At 38.1% G+C, this 22,350-nt stretch overlaps 1 protein-coding gene across 9 annotated transcripts in view; it reads right to left on the bottom strand.

The window, feature by feature from the left end:
* Window positions 1–22,350, bottom strand: part of msi2b (musashi RNA-binding protein 2b) — a 381,615-nt gene that overhangs the window by 353,496 nt on the left and 5,769 nt on the right. For all 9 annotated transcript variants that reach the window (XM_056474347.1, XM_056474345.1, XM_056474348.1 and 6 more), the window contains one exon: window positions 19,877–19,918. In XM_056474347.1, the coding sequence (XP_056330322.1) occupies window positions 19,877–19,918 (42 nt within the window). The remainder of the gene's footprint in view (window positions 1–19,876; window positions 19,919–22,350) is intronic.

Below are 22,350 nucleotides of genomic sequence, written 5' to 3'. Positions count from 1 at the left end.
CTTCACAAGATAAAACCGGGTCAAGTATCTCGGAGACTCTAGGAGTGCAGGATCAGGTCCTGTAACACCTTGCAAACACGCCCGACACCCTTCCACAGGACTCTCACGCCTGCCTGTGATTGATAATTAAAATTTGATGTCAAGATGGGCAGGCCTGTATGTTCAGAGGCCCTGTTTCATTCATAATTGATTGCCAATTATTCCGTCGATTACCAACAAGCCGCAAGTTTCACTCTGAACTCCTCTAACCGACGAGGTTAAAGACCCGCAGCCTAGAACACGAGCTCCAGACATAACACGTCAATACCAAAGGAAACCGCCACCCAGGAGCTGCCTTCATTTTCAGCCAGACGCAACCTTTAACGACGGAGGCCTATGGGTAATTAATGTGCTGTTCATTTTACTAATAACTAGCTTAATTATTCATCACAGACACTAGCCACAGATAAATGATTGTGATTTATTGTATCACTGCATCAGGGTCTTTGTGTAATTAGTGCTGCTGGAAAGCACAACACTTGGCCCCGTGTGCCACAGCGCTAAATTTTAGCTATGATGTCCAGACTATTAAAAGACAAATATGCCACTTACAAGTGTCTGCATTTTCTTACACAACATGCATGACTCATAAAATTGTGTTGATGTATGATGCTTTCACATCGACGTTTATTCTGTTTGATATTTTTACACTATTCCTTGTGTTTAAATACAAAAACAACTTAAAGAAAATGCTTATTCAATCAGTGCATTCCTATTTCTATAACCAAAATGTATGAGTGAGTTTACAGGGAGAGAAAGAGAGAAAGAGAATCCTATCAATATCTTAGAGCTAGCCGTTTCAGAAACGAACACATCAGCCAGGACAGGGCCAAAAATAAAAGCCTGCACCATTTGCAACTCCAACAGGGAGACTCTCCTAATGGGCCTCCGTAAGTTCACCAGAGGAGAGGGCCTACAGGAGATTTATTTTAAAAACCGAGAGGAAAATGTGATGACAGTTGGGCTGAGAATTCCAAATAAAAATCTACTGCTGAATAAGGGATTGTTTGTGCTCTGCTAGTTTCAAATAAAACAGCTCATGTCGTATTTTAAGCCATGTGGGGTGAAAAGCTTCGACGTTAAGAAGATCACTGTAATAAAGGTGCTTCGTTAGTTTACTTCAAAAATCTGTCATCATTTATTTACCCTTAAAGAGATAGTTCAACCTTAAATGAAAAAATGCTTTATTTACACCAAGATGTAGGTGAAATTTTCCCCTAGTAAAACAATGACGAAAATATTTACCTGAAGCTATGGTCCTCAAAGATTCATAAGATGCCAGCCAACAACTTAAACTGAAAAAACATAATACCTATGGCGATCGACACTTGAAGTGAAATGACTGAAAAAACTGAACACCCTTTACAATATTATTAATTTTAAATATATATTTTAGCCAAAACTGAATATTCTGTTATCATTTAGTCACTCGTCACTTCCAAATCTGTTTAACTTTGTTTTTTCCTTCTGTTGAACACAAAGAAAATGGAAATCTGTAACCTGGAATCATCTAACCATTGACTTTCAGTAGGGCTGTGCATTATAACAATATTTATCATTTGGACAAAATAAAAAGTCTTCATTTCATATTATTTCATATTATACTCTATTGCTTATGTTGTGTTATGTCGTATTTATTTTATATTACGTAATTTTTTATCAAACTTTGGCCCTGATTTGTAAAAAAAAGTGAAAAATATGATTACATGTATATTATGAGAGTATATACACACTGTAAAATGTAAATACACTCAGCGGCCACTTTATTAGGTACACCTGTCCAACTGTTCATTAAAGTTCATTTCTAAACAGCCAATCACATGGCAGCAACTCAATGCATTTAGGCACGTAGATATGGTCAAGACGATCTGCTGCAGTTCAAACCGATCATCAGAATAGGGAGGAAAGGTGATTTAGGTGACCTCCACAGTCACTAGAAATCAATCCAATAGAACACCTTTGGGGTGCTGTCATGTCAATATGGACCAAAATCTCTGAGGAATATTTCCAGTACCTTGTTGAATCTAAGCCACGAAGGATTAAGGCAGTTCTTAAGGCAAAAGTGGGTCCAACCTGGTACTAGTAAGGTGTAGCTAATAGGCATGGGTCGGTATAAGATTCTGACAGTATAATAACATTGGATAAAAATATCTCGATTTCACGCTATTGTGTTTATTACTGTGTTTACCAAAATAAGTTCTTTTTAAAATTGTGGGTAAACAACAACTTTTTCCTCCATTGAACACAACATATTTTATTTTAAGAAACATAAAATATTTTGGACAAGAAGCTTTTAATGTAGAGGTTCATTTTCTGCTGGAGATACTGTTGCCCTAAACTAAATAAAATAATTGTAAAAAACATGTTAAAAAGAAAAAATAAATAAATCAATAAATACAACTTACATATACCTTAGAAACGGTATAACAGAAAACTTTTCCAAACCACGGTAAACCTTGAAATTGTTTATCATTCCATGCCTAGTACCTAATAATGTGGCGAGTGAAGTATATAAACTTTTGATTGAAACTTTTGACCCAGTCCTATTCCATAGCATTTGTTTTTCCTACTATGTAAATCAACGTTTTTTTCATGGAAATCATTTTTCACATCAATTATTTTGTGTTCGACAGAACAAAGAAACTTATATAAGTTTGACAGCACTTTTACCTCTAACCCATAGCCTCAGCAAATAATCCTAAGCACATTCATAACATTCTGCAGTGCAAATTTCATGTAGTATATAATAATGTAAATGTACATGCAAACAAACTTTGAGACCGTTGAGAGACTTTAATGTAAATATTAAAAAAATGATGTCTCATCCACTTCCATCCTAGCAGAAAAAGGCATCTTTAACAATTTATTAGATGATTCCTGACTCCATAGACATGAAACAAAAAATATACAGTATATGATGCCCTAAAATGTACACAGTACAATTGAGGAGACAGCAGTGAATTAGAGCACAGCACACTGACTGTGTCTTGAAAAGGTGCGAGTTTGTTTTGGTGCTGGTGTAGCGACAGGAGAGTAAAGCAGGTCAGTTCTCTCAAGTGCACTGTCCCCCTCCTGTTGTTTCAGCTGTATCAGCATTGGAAAAAACGTCCCCAGTTAAGTTCCCATCTCCCTGCATACTTCAGCGAGACCCAGCGTCGCCCTTTACCCTCTTTCTCTCTACATCAAAAGCCTAGCGTGCATCTGCCGAAGCTAACAGCTGTTGCTAACCAGTCGTGCTCAAGGCTAATTTCGTTTGATGCTTCGATTCGTGCGGTGCCTTACGTGCGATGCTAAGTGCATTTGTGTCTTTGGTCAATATGAAAGGAAGATGGCACTTGTTTTGTTCTTAGATGTAGCTGGCGTGCCATCTGCTTTTAAAGATCAAATGAAATCCCACGGCAGTAGCGTGGAAAATCAAGGTAAGTGGTTTCTTAGGGACTTGCGTAGCGAGCGGGATAAGCTAAATCCTGAAGTAGGGATTGCGTCTGCATATGCAGGCCAGGCTTTTTGCAAGTTCACCGTTACATAACTGCAACGTTACTACTGCCAAACAAACAAGTAAAAGAAAGCTTGGTAAACCTGGACATGTGAGATTAAAGGTTAGCTCAATAGCGTATGTAAAGCAATAGGTCGAACTCTGAGACAACTTGGAATCTAATCAAACATGTCTTCTTTTTAAAGGACTCTCTGATGGGATTTGAACAAGGAAAACTCATATTATATATAAAAGCCTGGCCAAGAGCCTGTGCAACTAAGTAAAAGGGAACTAAATAAAGCAACAACACACCGTTAAAATAAGAGCAAATATATAAATCACACAAAGGAAAATCAGTGACAACAATAGCCCTCATGAGGACAGAAAAAAAACCTGTTGTCTCTTTGCAAATGAATTTGTTGTGGATAGTGAGCCTGCGATGCTCATAAACACACTCCCTTACTTTCTGTCTTTCACTCTCTCTCTTTGCCAGTAATCTCTCTCTCTCTGTGCGAGAAAAACGGCCTCTAAATTTAGCATCAGATTTATCATGCGGTAGCACAGGCTCCAGCTAACCAGAGAGGGCAGGGAGAATGTAACCGAAAGAGGCGTTTCCTCTGAGGGGGTGTCCGTCACTAGTCACATCCGGAGCCAATGATTAAAAAAAAAAAAAGCCTGGACCTGACACTGCATGTAATAGGCACTCCTGCTACCAGGACCAGCTTCACGGGACAAAGCACAGAGATCCGGATGAATGTATTTATACTTTTAGTACATTTAGAGAACAGAACTAAACAAGGACTTCACTAAGGTCATCTATTTTTATCTGATGGGACACCGGCCCAGTATGAGTCGCTAGTACAACTTGCCAACAACTGCTGAAAAAGAAAAAAGAGAAATGAAAATAAAATAAAAAACTCATGAATAAATAAACTGTTTCATATACAGATTCGTTAAGCAAAGCAAACAGAGATACAACAGTCAATCGGCCATAAATCTGAAGTGCTTGTTGTTTTGCGCTAAATGATTTTATTGTCGGTTTAATTTTGGACACAAATTTGAAATAACTATTTGTGCGGGAATACTGGAAAGTCTGCAAGCATGACTTTAACAGAGGCTGAACATGGAGAATAGACATGAGAACATAAAACAACAACAAAAATACTGTAGGAGGAAGAGCAAGTTCGCTGTCAACAATGTGCAAACTATCGGGAGAAAAAAATCCATATTAGTTTTGATGTATTGACTATTGAAATAGTGTTTTTGAGCACAACACAGCTATGTTTACAGTGGTAACCAAATAAACACTATAGTGTTGCTGTATTGTCACCTACTTGCAGGAGAAGCAGGAGATCTGCTTTTTTTGCACCCTGCCTGTTTTTGTGTGTGTTTATTAATAATAATAGTAATAATAATAGTAATAATAATAATAATAATAATAATAATAACAATTCATTACATTTATTTAGCGCTTTTCAGGACAATTAAAGTGCTTTACACATTGGGGGAATCTCCTCATCCTCCACCAGTGTACAGCATCCACCTGGATGACGCGTCGGCAGCCATATTGCGCCAGACCGCACACCACACAACAGCTGATTGGTGGAGAGGAGACATGATATATGAGAGTGATGACGCCATTTATGATATGGTGATGGTTAGGAGGCCATGATGGACAGAGGCCGGTAGGCTCACAGGAATTATATTAAAAAAACATGCATTTATTAACAAAATGCACTTACAACAGGAAATCAGTCAGGACGTGGAGTTTGACAATACAATTCTAGACAATGAATGAGCTGAAAATTTAGGGCTTTAAATACAATAGACATGATTGAACTGAATACAAACAGGGGAGAGACACAGATGGAACTAATGAAACTAATGAATGGCGGGAAAACTGAACAAAGGAATCACATAACAATAGCAGAAAGCACATGGAACAACACATGACACAAACACATGGCACAATAACACAACGAACACCAGACTGTGAAAATCAGAAGTCAGTTTCAGCCAATGTAAATTGTTAAGTATTTTGTATTTGTTGTGCCTGTGCACTATATTGTAACAACACAATTTAGTAATTAATTTCAAGGGCATTACTTTGGTATAATACACTAATTATACTGTGTTGGGTCACCATCTGATGTCATGAAGCCAAATTAGTTTTGACATACACTAATCACCTTTCGTTTGGGGGGTAAAATGAATAAAGAGTTTTTAAAAGACATTACAAAGAGGGTAAACCAAGTGTTCTTGAGTGTAATGTAAAAAGGTGTCCTTGCAATGTGATACTAAAAACAAGAAGCGAAAAAAAAGGAAGAAATAAAGAGAAGAAAAGAAAACATATCAGCCACCTGGTCAGATAAGTGGCCGAGCTGTGCTGAGGAGAGGAGCCGAGCACTGCAGTGAACTGAAGGACAATCATTGAACAAGGACATACACACGGCGGGTCAGAGGAGCTTCAACGAGTCCAGCAGCACTGCGCTGATTGCACAGACCGCTCATTTCACAAACACCCAGAGAGAAGCGGACAGCGAAAGAGGCGAGAACAGCTTCCGCAGAGTCAGAAATGTCAATATCCGACAAGTCAAAGGAGTAACAACACGGAGAGAAAAATGTGTCGGACTGCGGTCTTCCCATCAAGGTCAAACGCATGCGGTACATGCTTTTATGTGGTGGAAAATCAGAGATGCACAATATGCGGGACCATACTGGTTATCAGCCCAGACTATTGATTTAAATTGATCAGTATCAAATGATTAGGTCTTTGTAAAAATGTTGATTTTTCTAAATCTGTCGACTGTTGTCAGCTTTCAGGGATGGAATAAATAAATATTTATCTGTCAGAAAAGCTAATAATTTAAGATTTAGCACTGTAATAATGTTATCCATGAGATAATTGCAGGCAAAAGAGACAAATAAATAGCTAGATTACTGTATGCAAACCATCAGCTATGGAAAAAAACTAAAGAAAAAAACAGAGAGATCACTTGGAAATTCTGTTTGTCTGTATTTAGAATTCAGAGTTCGTTTTTTTTTGTTTTTTTTTAGCAAAACGCAATGTTTGTTTCATTCTGTAAACAAAATTTGAACAGATGTCATCATTAAGCTAATAATTCAAGAGTTCACACTTAGCTGATGATTGATAATGAAGCATGTTTGGCGTGCTGTCCCGGCAGAGAGCCCTGAGCTCAGAAGATTCTTGAGCCCGGGGCTCCCTCCCGTTTCATCAGGAGAGAGGGGTGTTTGAGCTCAGGTAGGTCTTGAGAATTCCCCTGAATTCGTTCGCTCTGCCTATTCCTTTATTACTAGGGGTTGCCATGGCTATACCAGCATGTGGTTATGAGGTGAATGCCCAGAACTAAAACGCTCATATAGTGAGCAAATTTAGATGTCTTTAGACTGTGTGAGGAAAACGGAGTACCTGGGGGAAACCCACGCGAGCACAGGGAAAACATGTAAACTCCACACAGAAACGGGGGGCAGGGGGGATGGATTCTTCAAGGCGAAGATAACCAAGTTAAGGAAATTTGGCTGTTTATGTGCATTTGGATTTGTCTGATTGGTAAATGCGGGACCAGTCGTGGTCAATCATAAGTACGTGATCCTCTTGAAATTAGTTTAGAAATAAAATTCATTTAATTTACTGAATGGGTGGCACGGTGGTGCAGTGGGTAGCGACATCACCTCACAGCAAGAAGGTCAATGGTTCGAGCCCCGGCTGGGTCAGTTGGCATTTCTGTGTGGAGTTTGCATGTTCTCCACGTGTTCGCGTGGGTATCCTCCGGGTGCTCCGGTTTCCGCCAGTCCAAATACATGTGCTGTAGGTGAATTAGGTAAGCTAAATTGGCCGTAGTGTATGTCCTGGTCCTCCAGGTTGGGGGTTGAGCGTTGGGCTACCAACCCACCTCGTAAAAATTAGATGTTACGAAACACCAACATGGTGTGGCTAAATATTAATTAACTTCAATATAAACGGCCCTGGGACTAAGTAAGAGCGAGTAATTTATTAAGTAAAAAATTTATTAAATAACAAAAAAAAGGTACCATCCCACAGGTAAATTAGTTAACTTTTAGACAACAATATGTTAATGTTTTACCTTCAGTAGAGTTGGTTTGGAATTACCCTGATTTTGAAAAATCACAACAAATGAAAACCTACAAGACAGACAAAAATACTGTATTGCTGATGATCGTTTTCTGTATTATGATGATAATTCCCATTAAATAAGATACACAAAACTATAGCAATAGATCATAACAGTGATTAACCCTTTTAAAACTCTTGAAAAATATTTCAATTGAAAATAATACAATGACGGTCTTTTTCACTTTCAGTTTTTTCACCTATCACATATTCATCTCACATTAAACAGCTATCGATATTTCATAGTTTATTACAACGCAGTGATGCTCACATTTGTTTAGCGACTGCAACATTAATTTGACAATGACTATTATTTTTCAACAAAATAGTGCAAACCTTCTTATACAGGCCAATATCAATGCATCTCTACAGAAATACAGCGCAATAAACAGGCTGTAAAAGCTGCTAGTGATTACAATCCAGTTGCAATGCTGCAAATCTCCTAGCCTGTATACAGCAGGCAGGTTCGTATGAGGTCTCAGACAGGGAAAGACAGCGAGAGCCGGCAGGCAGGCAGCAGCAGCACAGAGTTTGGCTGTCAGAGGGTGGAGTGTGTGGGCCGATAGCCTCGCCGCTACATCAGTACTGTGCATAGGACACGGCAGGTAACTTCAGCATCAAAAAGAAGCACGCCGCAGCGTCGACTGGGCGGATTTGGAAGCTTGTCTGCTCCTACAAGGGCTCTGGCAGACTTGGCAGCCTTCCACTCTGGGAGAAACCCTAAATGAAAGCTCCGGGATGCTTCGTACCGAGTTTGTCACAGTGTAATAACCTGTCTGCGGTGTTGACATGCTTCCAGGCCTGACAGCCCAAGGCAAAGTCAAAGCTGGCCTAAAGTAATAGCATATTGTCTTCTTTTTTTAAGACTTTTATCAAGCGTGAATAAAACCGATGGCTGTAAAAGCAAATCTAATGAAGACACCAATGCTTCCAATGCTTGTCTGAAAATTTATGGACTTCTATGCACAAGAACAGATCAAGAATAAACTATCTAAATATGTTTTTACACCCAACAAGTGCTTTTATATGCACAATAATTGATTATTATTGACTATTTCAGAAAATGTGTTTACATGCAATTCCGTAAAAAATAGCATTTACATCAAGCTCTATAATTTCTCACCGGTAGTGGTGTCACAACCCATATAGCAGAGTCAGTGGCTTTAAAATGTCAGGAAATCTGTTAGAAGCTGCACTGTTGTATATGATCATCTTTAAACTGTACCTGCAAATGCAGCAAAAAACTAAATATTGTTCATTCCGCTGTGGTGACCTCTGATAAATCAGGGACTGAGTCGAAGGAAACTGAATGAATGAGTGTTTTCTGTATCAATTGCATGAGTTGACGACATGATTTAATTTTTTAATAAGACAAGAAAGAGTCGGAGTATATGAAATATAACCACTAACCCTGTCTACAAGTGCCTGCTCAAGTTAAATGCGTGTCCGCAGTGTCAGCAGGTACATTTTTTTTCTTAGTATGTCACATCCAAATTTTCATTGCCAATCTTAACCAATCATATTCCTTTATTTTGGGTGAATTTCAAATACCAACCAAGGCAGTGCCTGGGGGATTAAAAAAGGCTGTTTTGGAAGCAGGTAGTCTCGATGGAATTCACGGATTATGTTTTCATGTTGTTTTTTTACTCTTCCATTTATGAAGAGTATTACAATCAGATATCCACACAAACTACTGGAAAGCAGATAAAGGCTTTATAAGTAACGTGAAATCTGAGTATTGAGTAAAAAACTACCTGTTCTGCTTAGATTTCATTTAAGCTGTTTTTGAACTTCAATCAAAAAATAAATAAATAAATAAATAAACGAAATCCGGGTACCATTGGACATATCAGCTAATTACGCATAACTGGCCTAAGCTTGGGTGATCTACTCACGAGCAGAGGTGGGTAGTAACCAATTATATTTACTTCATCTCAATTACTGGAGTAAAATTATTGGGCAACGTGTACTTGAGTACATTTAAAGATGTGTACTTTTACTCAGGTAAATTATTAGAGAAAAATCATTACTCTTTGCTACATTTGGTGGCGTTCCTCCGTTACTGTCAAATGATAATAGGTATGATTCATATGACTTTTTTTACTAATATCACGAGGCGCCGCATTGGAGAGCTTGTGTCGCAAGTGGTTGCTATAGAGACGCGTCTTCCGCTTTCAGTTAGAGCACGCACGTGGCTTTATTGGTGTTGGAATGATGGCTAAAGTCAAGGAAGACAAGCAAGTTTATACTGCAGTCATGCCCATGTCTGCGGTCACGCACAATGTTTGTGTGTGTGTGTGGTTCCCATCATATATATATGGGCCTGATGGGCCTCGGTCTGCTTTCAAACTTGATTTGAAATATGAACACAACAAGGAATAAAAAGATCAAAACGAACCCAAAACAGGCAATGGTGTCACAAGACGCAACTATAAAAAGGACAGCATGCTTGTGTGTACCTGTTTTTCTTGTCGCTATGTTGCTCATTACGGTTCAATACAGGCATCCGAAACTTCTCTCTTTGGAAGAGATCTTTCATTGTTTGTGAGTGTCAGAGTAACAACTGCCACCGCTTTGAATCCTTTACATGTTTTATTAGCTCTTCACGAGTTCTCAACTGATAAAAATACTATCACATGTAAGCACATCCTATAAACATGTTTACTCCAGCACAGGGTATTGCTTTAAGTGTAAGGAAAACTCTTTTGCAAAGTATATGTCATAAAGCTTTTATTTCTTTTTTTTTAAGACAGCATGGGAACCTGACAAAATATCAAATTTTATTTTTTTGATCCACATCAAATGAACTAAGAGATCACTAAACTACAAATGTGAGCATACACTAAAATGTTACTTGCTTGATGTTAAATGCATCATGCAAATTCCTTTTGAATACAAGTCACCATACATTTAAGATGATTAAAAAACACAACATTCCCTGTTACATGATTTATGTATAAAGAGTGGTTCCCAACATTATTACAGGAAAATGTCACGTGATAACTGAGGAACTGCAAAGCTCTAATGTGTGCCATGCTATTGAATTAAAGATGAAATATGATAAAATAATAAAATGAACAGTAAAAGAACAGAAGCCTCATACAATGTACTTTAACAGGCATATTTTTATTTCAAAATAACTGAAAGAAATTAATATTTGCTAAATTAAGTCAACTAACATAAATTACAGCCGTTTGGTTTCTACCCTCTCTCTCACACTATTTTTTTTTTTTTTTCTTTTACCAAAATCAGACAGGAAGTCACAGCTACAAACAGACCCCAAGCGATGCTCAAGCACTGGTCATGTATTTAGCTACATTTAATGGTCTAGTTAAATTAATGGTTTTACATTTTAACATTTTATATATATATATTAGGGCTGCACGATATTGTAAAAAAATCTGATATTGCAATATTTTGTTTTTCTGCTATTCAAGTACAGAAATCGGAAAGAGAAAAAAAAAAAATTCACAATGCAAAAAAATAAAATAAAAAAACCTTTTCTTTGTCTCGTTTCTTGTCCAAATATCAGAAAGTAAAAATATCATTTCATTTTCACCTTCAGAAGAAATAAGTCAGAATTAGGGGTTTTGTTTTGTTTTTTTAAACAAAACTAAATTTTTTGCCAGTAGGGGCGAGTAAATAAATCTTATTTTCACTGTGAAATGTATATATTTGGACTAGAAAATAGACAAAAACTTGTTTTCTTTTTTTTTAGAAATCGTGATAAAAACATAATTTCTTAGACCCAAATATTTTACACTCTCTTGAAATGCTCAGCCACAGGTCTTAAAAACACATGCTAATGATAAGTTTTCACTATATTATGGTTAAACTTTACAGTGACTTTACAAGTCAGATGTGTTTTGTAGCTCCAGGTCAAATATACATCAGACTCAACATAGCATATCTTGCGATGTGACCATTGCGGATGTGCACATTACAATAGAGGCAGAAGCAATATATTGTGTAACCCTAATTTTATATATATATATATATATATATATATATATATATATATATATATATATATATATATATATATATATATATATATATATATATATATATATATATATATATATATATATATATATATATATATTATTTTATTATTTATTTTTTTTGAGAATACTTGAGTTGCATTGTACCATATCAGACTCTTTTACAAGTGAAGTTGAAACAATTGTGCATCACTATCAAATTAAATGTCTTGTTTTCAACAGAGTTAAATGATAACGATACATCTTCTGTATTGTTATCATCAGCATATTTTGACGTTAAATGTGATTTTACTGTCAAAAATCCTGAAAAATGACCATAAATTGAAAGGGACAAGACACCTGGATAGTCACAGTTAACACTTTTGAATATCTGCAAGTAAGTGCAAGTTCAGCACTGTTGTTGGAAGGGGTCAAAAAATACATTTAGTTCAGCTCACACTGTGTCTTTAGCTGGAAGGCAGAACACAACACCCTTTGTGTTATTGCTACTCTTTTCTACTCAGTTAATGTCACAGTGTGACCTGGAGAGAAATATCACCTTAGAAAAATCTTGTGTTTTCAGAACTGGCACCAAGCCACAATCCACAACAGCAGCCACAGAGAAAACGAACTTTTTAGTTAACTTTTATACGGTTGCGAAAGAAAGATGAAGCGATTTGCTATTGATTAGGGCCATTTGAGAAAGGCCCGTGTTTATCGGTTTACTTATGAATAGGCAGTGAGCCTGAACAAATGAGGAAGAAAAAAAAAAAAAAAAAAAAACACCAACACAAATATTTGCTGCCACTTTCCCCTGAATAGAGCACAAAATAGGGCTCAAACCCTTTTAAAAAATAAAGCATGACTGATGTGAACTAAAGTATGAAATGACGACTCTTCCAAAGCTATAGGGCACTTATATTTGTGAAATGTGAATATCAAGCATATCTAATTGAAAACACTATTTATGCTCCTACAAAAAAAGTAACGAGAAACCAAAGTGTCTTATTCAGTGAAAGTTGGTATGGAAATTCACCCTAATCAAAAAAAAGTTCACCACCTTTAGATTCAAATTTGCAAGTGCTGAATGCATCTCGACCGCCACCTCAGTCTATCCTCTGTTGTTTTGGCTCGACATGAGGCATGTTGCCATACCGTCTAGAACAGGATTCAATTAGATCCCTCACATCCTGCTAATCAAAACAAATCAAAGGAAAAGCACCAAAGCGCCTTGTTCTCAGAGCCATGCTAATTGAGAGATGTGTCTTTTTGAAAAGGGAAGTCCGGGGGGGGGGTCTTGGGAAAGATTGCAGTGAGTGGTGAGATCTTAAAGGGGTTTTGTCAATGGCCATGTCCAGAAGAGCTTGTTTCTTTCCTTTTCCTGCATGCCTGTTCCCCTCATTAGTGTCACTCAACAGCAGTTAGTGCTGGGCCGGCCGCAGCGGTACTGTGCTCTCCTCTATAGTTTTCAAACATGTGAATGCACCAGCCTTGCTCTCAGTCACCAGGCTTTACAAGGTAGAAGACGGGGCCCACAAAGATTCCTCTGAGAAAAAGAACAGGAGAAATTGGCATGTTGTTGGGCTTTATCATGTGACGTTTATCAAGGCAGAGCGTGTGTGTGAGGCTGCATGGTCTAGAATTCCTTGTACTCCACAAATCTAACCTGACTTGTATTTAAAAGCCCTGTGAAATCAGTTTTATTTATTTTTTACTATTTATTTGTTTGTTTATAATTAAAATATGTTTTTGTGGTGTATTTGAAATAATGTACACTGAGCAAACTGCAAACCTTTTTTTAAAACTACTTTAAATAAGCTGAAACACAATTCTTGCATGTTTTTGTGGGACAGCTTAATTTTTTTATGTTCAATGCACTTAAATTGGTAAAAACGAATAAGTTAACCTAATTCCTTCATGTTGTCCTAACTCAAATCGATTGTGTGGAATCCAGCAACCCAATAAACACATAATTGGTGAGTAAAAGAGACTTGCTTCATAAATAATAACAACTGTTCTCAGGCTTCAAACTACAGAACAGTACACTACTCCAATTTTTTTTTTTATTCAAATATTTCTAATCAGCCTTTAACTTTCAAAAACAGGTATTACTCTACATTCAAAAAGCATTAAATCATGCTGAAAAGTTCTCAAAATAATAAAGTATCAGTCTAACACAAGCATGTATGTGCTCGTAACTGTTGAAAAAGTTATATTTAATTTAGTATCAGTCGCATGCAGTGTAGATGATGTAATGCACAACACTAAAAAAACAATAAATAAAATGATCATATTCATTCATTTATTTAGTCTCTTATTTATTAGGGGTTGCCACAGTGGAATGAACTAACAACTATCCAGGCATATGTTTTACGCAACGGATAGCCTTCCAGCTGCAACCCAGTACTGAGGAACACCCATACACTAGGGCAGGGCGATCTGGCCTAAAATCTAAATCTTGAGTAATTGAACATTTTATTCGATTACGATAAATGAATGATTATTTTATTTATTATTTTATTTTTTTTGCCTCTGTGTCAAGTTTCTTCATGGGTTTTTTCCTGAACGCTACCTTATTGTGCAAGAAGCTAAAACTAGCTCATTCAGAGGTGGGAACCGGCGGATGTGCAACAACTTTAATCATAAGGTAAACACAAAACAAAAATGTCCATACGGACCTCTTCCATGGGACTCGACACTGTAAACATATGCTCCAATGTGCTCACAGCTCTCAGCTCCGCCCACGCTCATCACTGGAACCAAACCGACCATTCATTCGAGATTGAGACACTTTTCAAGAGATGCACAAGTATGCGGCCGTGCGAAGGCTGCGCCGAACCATGCATTGACACAGAAGTATAAATTAGCCTTAACAGAGCGGGATCACGTGACTCTTTCCTGTCAATATTCTCTACTGTCCTCTCAAATAAAGGTGAAAAATCCAGAAAAAAATAATTATATAATTACCCAGCCCTACCATATACTCTCGCATTCACACACACACACTACAGCCGATTTTAGGTTACCCAATTCACCGATAGCACATGTCTTTGGAGTGTGGGGTAAACCGGAGCACCCAGAGGAAACCCACGCAAACACGGGGAGAACAGGCAAACTCCACACAGAAATGCCAACTGGTCTAGTCAGGACTCAAACCAGTGACCTTCTTGCTGTGAGGTGACAGAGCTAACCACTGAGCCACCGTGCTACCAAAATTATTATATATTGTGTTAACAAAAGAAACTACAATGGAAATGCATAACCGTGACTGAAATTTGTTTATCTTTTTCTTTCTTTCTCTGTTCGTTGCTTCTGGCATTAAAACGCTTCATCGTGGAACTACAATGCATTGTTAACATCAAGCACCGCTGAAATCTATCTATAGCAGATTTTAGCGAGAGCCTTTAAATCAAATGTGTTTTCTCAACCCACAAGAGGGGAAAAACACCTGCAGAAAATTCAAAGGAGAAAAAAGCCTGCTTTGCCAAGCCGTCAACAAAGAACTATGGTGGTGAAAATGAAAGAGGCGATCAACAGATCCCACAAAACTAGAGTGAGCCGTACATTAGCAAGGCTTTTTAATTGGCAATGGGGTTGTTTGGAGTCAGTGGGCTCTCGGTGCCACTCTTCTCTCCCTGAGAGCGAGAAAACGGCGGTTTCGGCACTTCACACGGCACCACCTTTTGGACTTCATTAAAAACTTGGCCTGGAGTTTTCACACTTAGTCGTATGCCTCTCCCCAAGAGCCCGCTCCACAGGACCCGACAGCTTTGCTGTTTCGCAGTAGACTAGGTGCAAATATTTTTACACACTCAAAAACTGACAAAGAGAGCGAGAGGGAGGGAAGGAGAGTGAGAGGGAAAAAAAAAAAAAAACATACAACTGAGGATGGAAAGGAAATAAAAAAATACAAGGGTAAACTCAATTTCAGCTCCGACACACGCTCGCTTGCTCTTCTGCCAGTCCCGTGCTAGGTGGTTTGTGGGAAAAGGAATGTAGCTTTTGCTCAGGCATTGTTTTGACAGCATTTATGGGCGGTAAATGCCAGGACATCTCCACTTAGCCTGGTTTGTGTGTTGTGTCGCTGGAGCTGAAGGATCGCATTATGTTGTGTGCCGGGCCTTTTTATCATGGCTGTACTTCAAGCATAGCTCCCATTTTTGTAGATAATGTCACTCATTAGTTTGATTACAGCCACTGGCTTGGCAAAGATTGGTGAGACCCCTGTGAAATCAAGTTTAAGGACCCGAAGGTGGCCGCTCTGAGCTTTGAATGCAAACTCATTATGCAGTGTCGAAGACTGTTTTGAACTAGTGTCAGCAAAAATGACACAATAATCTTTTTAACGGCAGAAAAAAACAGAAGCTGGCAGCCAGAGGCACTGAACAAAAGCCCAGGGGGAAGAAATGGGTGGTAACATCCAGGCTTAAGATTTAGACCTACACAGCCTTTCAAACTAGTTCTTCTAACCTCCTAGGTGTCCCAAAAGACTCAAGTCAGGGAAAACTTTGACAGAACAGAAATGAATAGTATTTGTCTCTTTAACTGTCTATATCTTTTTCAGGAAAACGAATAGCACAAGCTGTTAAAATGTACAATTTGTTTTAAGCAACATTAAACGTGGCTGTTTACTTTCAGAGGATGTAGTGATGCATTCTTTTCCCTGAAATATTATAAAACATGTTTGTTATAAAACAAACTGTTGCATCAATATTAGATATTGATTATCGCATTATTTGGCATGCTATTGCATGTCAATCTTGCATATTTTTCTTCAAAATTGCATACCTTTAAAGCAATTCTCATGCACATCTAGTCATGAAAACAGCTCTGCAATCACTAGTAAATCTGCTCTGAAGGTCAAAAGGCACTTTTGTAAAAAAAAAAACTGCAAAAAAGCAACAAAAAGGCCAGGATGGGGAACCAAACTGAGATGAGGATTTAACTGTATTTATTGATTCAGATGGACTAATAAACACAACTATGGAATCATCTTACAGAATGATTTATTTCAAACATTTGACTTAAGTTATGGGGTAAGTTAGGAGTAAATAAATGTTTATAAAATGTGGTATTTTCATGTGCTTTCAGATAAGCAGGAACACAGAACCATAGTTGACTAAGAAGTGATGCAAACAGCTGTCAAATCGTAGAATGGTTCTCAGCGATTTCAGGATTTCACCAAATCTCATGCAATCTTTTGCGTAACTTGTCAATGAACTATGGTTCTATGTAGTAAATGCTGCTCCATCTGAAAGCAGCTGATGGTGATTTACAGCTGATTACAGAGCTGGTTTTACTGCCAAAAAGCAAATTAATTTCACCTTTGATTAATTCCACAGTCCGAGGAAAACATTATTAGAACTACTGACTTACTGGTAACTAACATCACTTAACTATTTTAAATTGTGTGGCAATTGCTCTTAAAGCCAAGCAAAATAAGGGTAAATTCACATATGACAATTGTGTTTTGGATGCCTGAAAACACTAACTTTAAAAAGTTGCATGTTTTTGAATAATTTAATATTAATGATAATAATGTTATTGTCTAAAGCAATGGTCTCAAACCCAATTCCTGGAGGGCCACAGCTCTGCACAGTTTAGCTTCAACCAGCTTCAACTCACACATGCTTAATAGTCCCTAGAAATCTCGAACATCTTGATTAGTGGGATAAGCTTTGTTTGATTAGGGTTGGAACAAAACTGTGCAGAGCTGCGGCTCAGGAATCAAGTTTGAGACCTATGATTTAAAGTCATATTTTGCTAATTATTACAAAAATGTATCTGTATTACTTATTCAGTTTATAGGCATGAGTAAACACTTGACAACTAAAACAGCAATTACAGACTACAGGACTGTATGTGCGTAGACACGTAGCATGCCATTACAAAGTCACTTTGCCACCTACTGGCCTGACATGCATAACACAATGCTTTAATTTGTGTATGCAAGGCTTTGCAAAAATGTAAAAGAAAAAAAAAAGTGTACTTCACGGTTGTGTTAATCTACCCTAAGTATCTGTTAGGTACCTTGTGTCTTATATGAATTATTAGCTTGTCCAAATTCTTTCCTCGAATCAGTTCATTAAAAAAAAAACAATAATTCACCAGTTTATTTTAAACCTCATTTTCCAATGATATACAACATAAAATTATATATTTCAAAGCTGTGTTTACCGAAATAATAGCCTGAACCTAACAGAAGCACATTAAAGTAGTCATTTGACAAGCTACAGTTTCCCCAGCACAGTTATCACTGTTACATTCAGCAATGTGACACAGAATTTTCTCAAATTTCCTCTAATCTGTGAACCTATTGAAGGACATAAACAGCTTTGGAATTAATTATTCGGGAACATAATGCTTCATGCACAAATGTCTGGAAGATAAATATGAGCCCACTAAATTAACAACTGGCGATGGAGCAGCCTCCAAACGTGATCAATGAGAAAGGACAAGAATCAGCAGCAAACAAATGGCCCATCACATACAGATGATCGTCCATCGCCTTACTGCACCTAGAGGCTTGTTAAAACCGCACTACAGCAGCTGGTGAAGCGTCGGTAACTTGATTGGAAGGATTATGCAGCCTTAGGGTTGATGAAAATAACAGTTTTCTCCGAGGGCGATATCAGACCTGCGAAAAAATCCATTCGCTTCCAAAAGTGGCCTCAATCCCAATATCAATTAAAATCTTGTCGGGACATGCAGAGCCGTGTTGGGGAAAAGTAGTGTGAAACAACAAGCCCAATCACAAACACGGCGAAAAAGCAATATCACCCTCCGCCTGTGGTAAACTTCTGCACTGTTTAACACAATCATTGCAAAAACAAATCCCCACTCCCTTTTAGTGGGAGATAAAAACACTGTGTGGCTATTTGGAAGTCTGAGCTTTTGTTTCCTTAGTTTTCCACTGCTGGCTTGCTCTTAAATCCAAGCGTAGGGTCAGACAGGGTAATGAATTGAAATCGCTCAAACTATTGGCAACTTCCGATGACACAATAATGCCTAGCCTATCGACAGGAGATGGGAATAATATTGTATTTGCATTACAGGTATGTGCCTGGCTCTGAGCAAACATCCACAGGGCTGCAGTCTAACTGCTACTGGAGCCTGGCCGTATTAATACTCCTATTCATCCCGTGTCCAACCCGAGCCAAGAAACAGCATTAGGCCCGGAGCCCTGCGGCCTGCATTTGGACTGGCCTCTCTGGCATGTGTGTGTGCGCGAGAGCGAGAAAAAGAGTGCACCTTTTCTCCTCCAATGAGCTCTGGATGAAGCAAAAAAGTTCTTTATATCAATTAGCCAGACAAGTGTGCAATGGACACCTGTCACCCCATGAGCCCCTGCTCCGATCAAAGACCTTCTGGTGTCCTGTTTGGCTTTCGCTCTCACAGTAACACACCTAGGCCGATCTCAGATCGGTGCACCTTGGGTGAAAGTGCTGGTGGGCTCATAGCTGAGCCAGGGGGGGCCGTCCCAGCTCTGCCTGAAAGGCCAAGCAACGGCTGCATGGCAGACACAAAATCTGGGGCACAGACCATCTGGCTGACAGTGCAGTCTGAAGTGAAGAGGCAGTCGGAAGTTTGTTGCCAAAATGGCTCACAGAAGCAGGACATTAGATACCATAAAAACACACACACACACACACACACACACACACACACACATTTTGGGCTGTACAAAGAAAATTTTCTTGTTGAGACAAGATGAGGGATTTAATGCTCTGAATTCCACAGCTGAGGGCATAATTCTCCTTTTTTCTTTCTTCCTTTTTAGAAAAAGATCTCTCTAATGATCTTATACGCGAGCAGCGATGCTAAAAAAGGTAAGTTAATCACCACCCCACCTCCCGCCCCCTAAAATGAAAAAATATTCAACCTTCACGCTCAACAAGGCAGCGATAATTCAATATTTTCTCCACGATAGTTCTTCGAGTTCACACCCAGCCAAGCTAATTAAAAAAAATCTGAATTCAGCAACAATTAAACAGTCTCTCCTTGTACCATGACACAGAGAAGTCATAGTTAGCCTGGAAAATAACAGCAGCCAGACTGCAACGGACCATAACGTAACATCACAGCTCCAGCTCCAACTCAACTTTGCTCTATCAAAGGCCAAATTCAGCAAAACACATCGGTCTTCTCACACTATTAACAAATACACAGCAGACTCGCAAATGTAAAGTGGCTCGGCGTGAGGGAGCAAAAGCAAACAGTTCTTACCTTGGGTTGAGCGCGTCTTGGAAAGGCAACTTTAGGATCAATCTAAAACGAGACAAGGAGGGAGAGAAAGAAATATGAGAAAACTGACACTGTTACGTGAAGAGGAAAATTAGAAAATATTAGAAAAACCCGGCAATGTGCTGCGACTACTCGATAACCTTCATGGAAATTATAGCATTAATCATGATGCAATGCTCCGTGTCTCATGTGTAATCTTGCCTAGTTATTACATGCTGGTTGCATGAGGCCTGTGTATGACAAAATCGAATAAAAACCTTACACAGGTTAGTGCATAATTACTCGATTACAACATAAATAAACAGGTGGCATTATAGAACACCGGAGATAATTCAAAGACTCGCTGAAGAAGTGCTCGGGCCTCGAGGGAGGTCAGACCGACATGACAGGAGCTGTTTTAGAGAGCGCTGTAGATTTGCGGAGAATCAAGACAGGGCGTTAGATCAATACATCCACAACCTCATTCCCCCCTGAGGGATTAGCATTATTATGGGTGACTCTCTCTACCGCTGCTAGGGGTTATAGCTCTCCTATAATGCGTTTTGGCATGCGATAGGGCATCGTTGGGTTTATTGGTTAGATAAGCTGTTATTTGATTTTATTATATTACAAATGAAATGAAGTTTCACACACACTGCCATCAAAAGCAATTGTAATTTACATAAACCACTGAGGTTCTGAACTAGCATAACGATTCATCCTGGATATTAATAATAACGAATTCATCCTGAGGAGGAATTAACAACATAAATACATCAATTGCAATTTAGACGTTTTTTTTTTTCGTATCAATCTTTACATCCTCTGTTTGATTCTCATATTTGAAGGGGAGAAGAAAAAAAGATAAACAGGTATTATTGATTTTCACTAGCTGGCTTATATTTGCGATCGTCATTTATTTACATTTTAAATACTCCTGGCTTTAAAAAATGTTCCTGGCTGATGTGCCGTTGAGCAAGATGTTTGCTTTGGTCATTTAAACATTCATAGACTAAAACAACAGTCCACTGTTTACCGCACAGGCCAAAAGCTTATGCAGCCAGAGCACTAGAAGGATAGAACGGTAGATAATCATGCATGCGAGAACAAAAACAGTTCAAAGACTTGCTTCTGCACTCTCATTAAATGGAAAAATAACTCAAGGGAAAAAGATCCATTAGTGCTATATTGCTCTTGAATATACCGCGTGTCTGAATGCTTTGTCACTTCTTATAAATGGTAAGAAAAAGAAAAGCAGAATTGTGAGATGTGGCAGTGTGCAAAAGGGGGAGAAAAAAAAAAAGTAATAAAAATGTTTTGGTGGGATACGAAGGAGGGGGGTCTCCTGGTAAATTAATTTGACCTGAACAGAATTGCAATATGTACTGCAAAAATACATTTAAAAAAAAAACCTTTCTGGTGGGAAATGATGCTGTTGTGTTATACTTTAATTCATCCAGAAAAGTGTTTAATCTAAAACAGATTGCTTTTAGACGAACCGGCAGCAGTCTTTCAGTTGTCAATACACAATGCAATTCTCACCCCAGGCTTTCAGATTTGCAGATTACACAGCTTTTAATCAAATGTGAAACAAGTGTGTCAAGAATATCTCTGTACATGTTTACTTTGGTCCATTTGCACTCTTCAAAAGTGACAAAATGATTGGATTGGAAATTGGGGGAAAAAAGTAAAAAACAGACAATGGAATAAAAATGCAGATAAATCTAGACTGAAACATGACAGGTGCATCGCTAAAAGTATTACTTAGAAATGAGCTGTATATTATAAATTACTACTAACACACACACAGCAACTAAGGATTTTTTCCCTAATAGGATTGTATCATATATACTGTAGTGTATATATATATATATATATATATATATATATATATATATATATATATATATATATATATACACACTAGGGCTGTGCAATTAATCGAAATCGAATCTCAATTTGAAACATTGCGATTACCTAAATCGCAAGAGGCTGCGACATGAAACATATACGTATTTAATTTCCCCCGCACAGAGCAAACGCGTGACTGCCGTCTGCGTGTGACAGTCTGACTAGCCAATTGAGTGAGCACACTTTCGTTCTGCCCAATGATAAATGCGCAACCGAACTATGAACATCCACAAAAAAAAAAACAGGAAAGTGCAGACTTCTGAAGCATTAATAAAGAAAATCAGCATTGGTAATGTCGGAATATTTAACGCAATCTCACGGCAATTCGTAACTTTTTGATTTAGTGGGTAATTCGAATGAATTCGTAAGATTTAATTCGCTGTCAATAATGATGGTTGGGTTTAGGGGTGGGGTTGGGTGCCATGCCTAGACGTTGTGTCATCCGAAGTTGCCAATAGTTCAAGCGATTTGGATTAATTTCCCTGTCTGATTAATTACCCTGTCATTTGCTTAGATATAAGAGTAAACCAACAGTGGATAACCAATGGAAAACTAAAAAAAAACAG

The sequence above is a fragment of the Danio aesculapii genome, chromosome 15, assembly GCF_903798145.1.
Source record: "Danio aesculapii chromosome 15, fDanAes4.1, whole genome shotgun sequence".
Classification (NCBI taxonomy): domain Eukaryota; kingdom Metazoa; phylum Chordata; class Actinopteri; order Cypriniformes; family Danionidae; genus Danio; species Danio aesculapii.
This window is presented reverse-complemented; position numbering and strand designations above follow the sequence as displayed.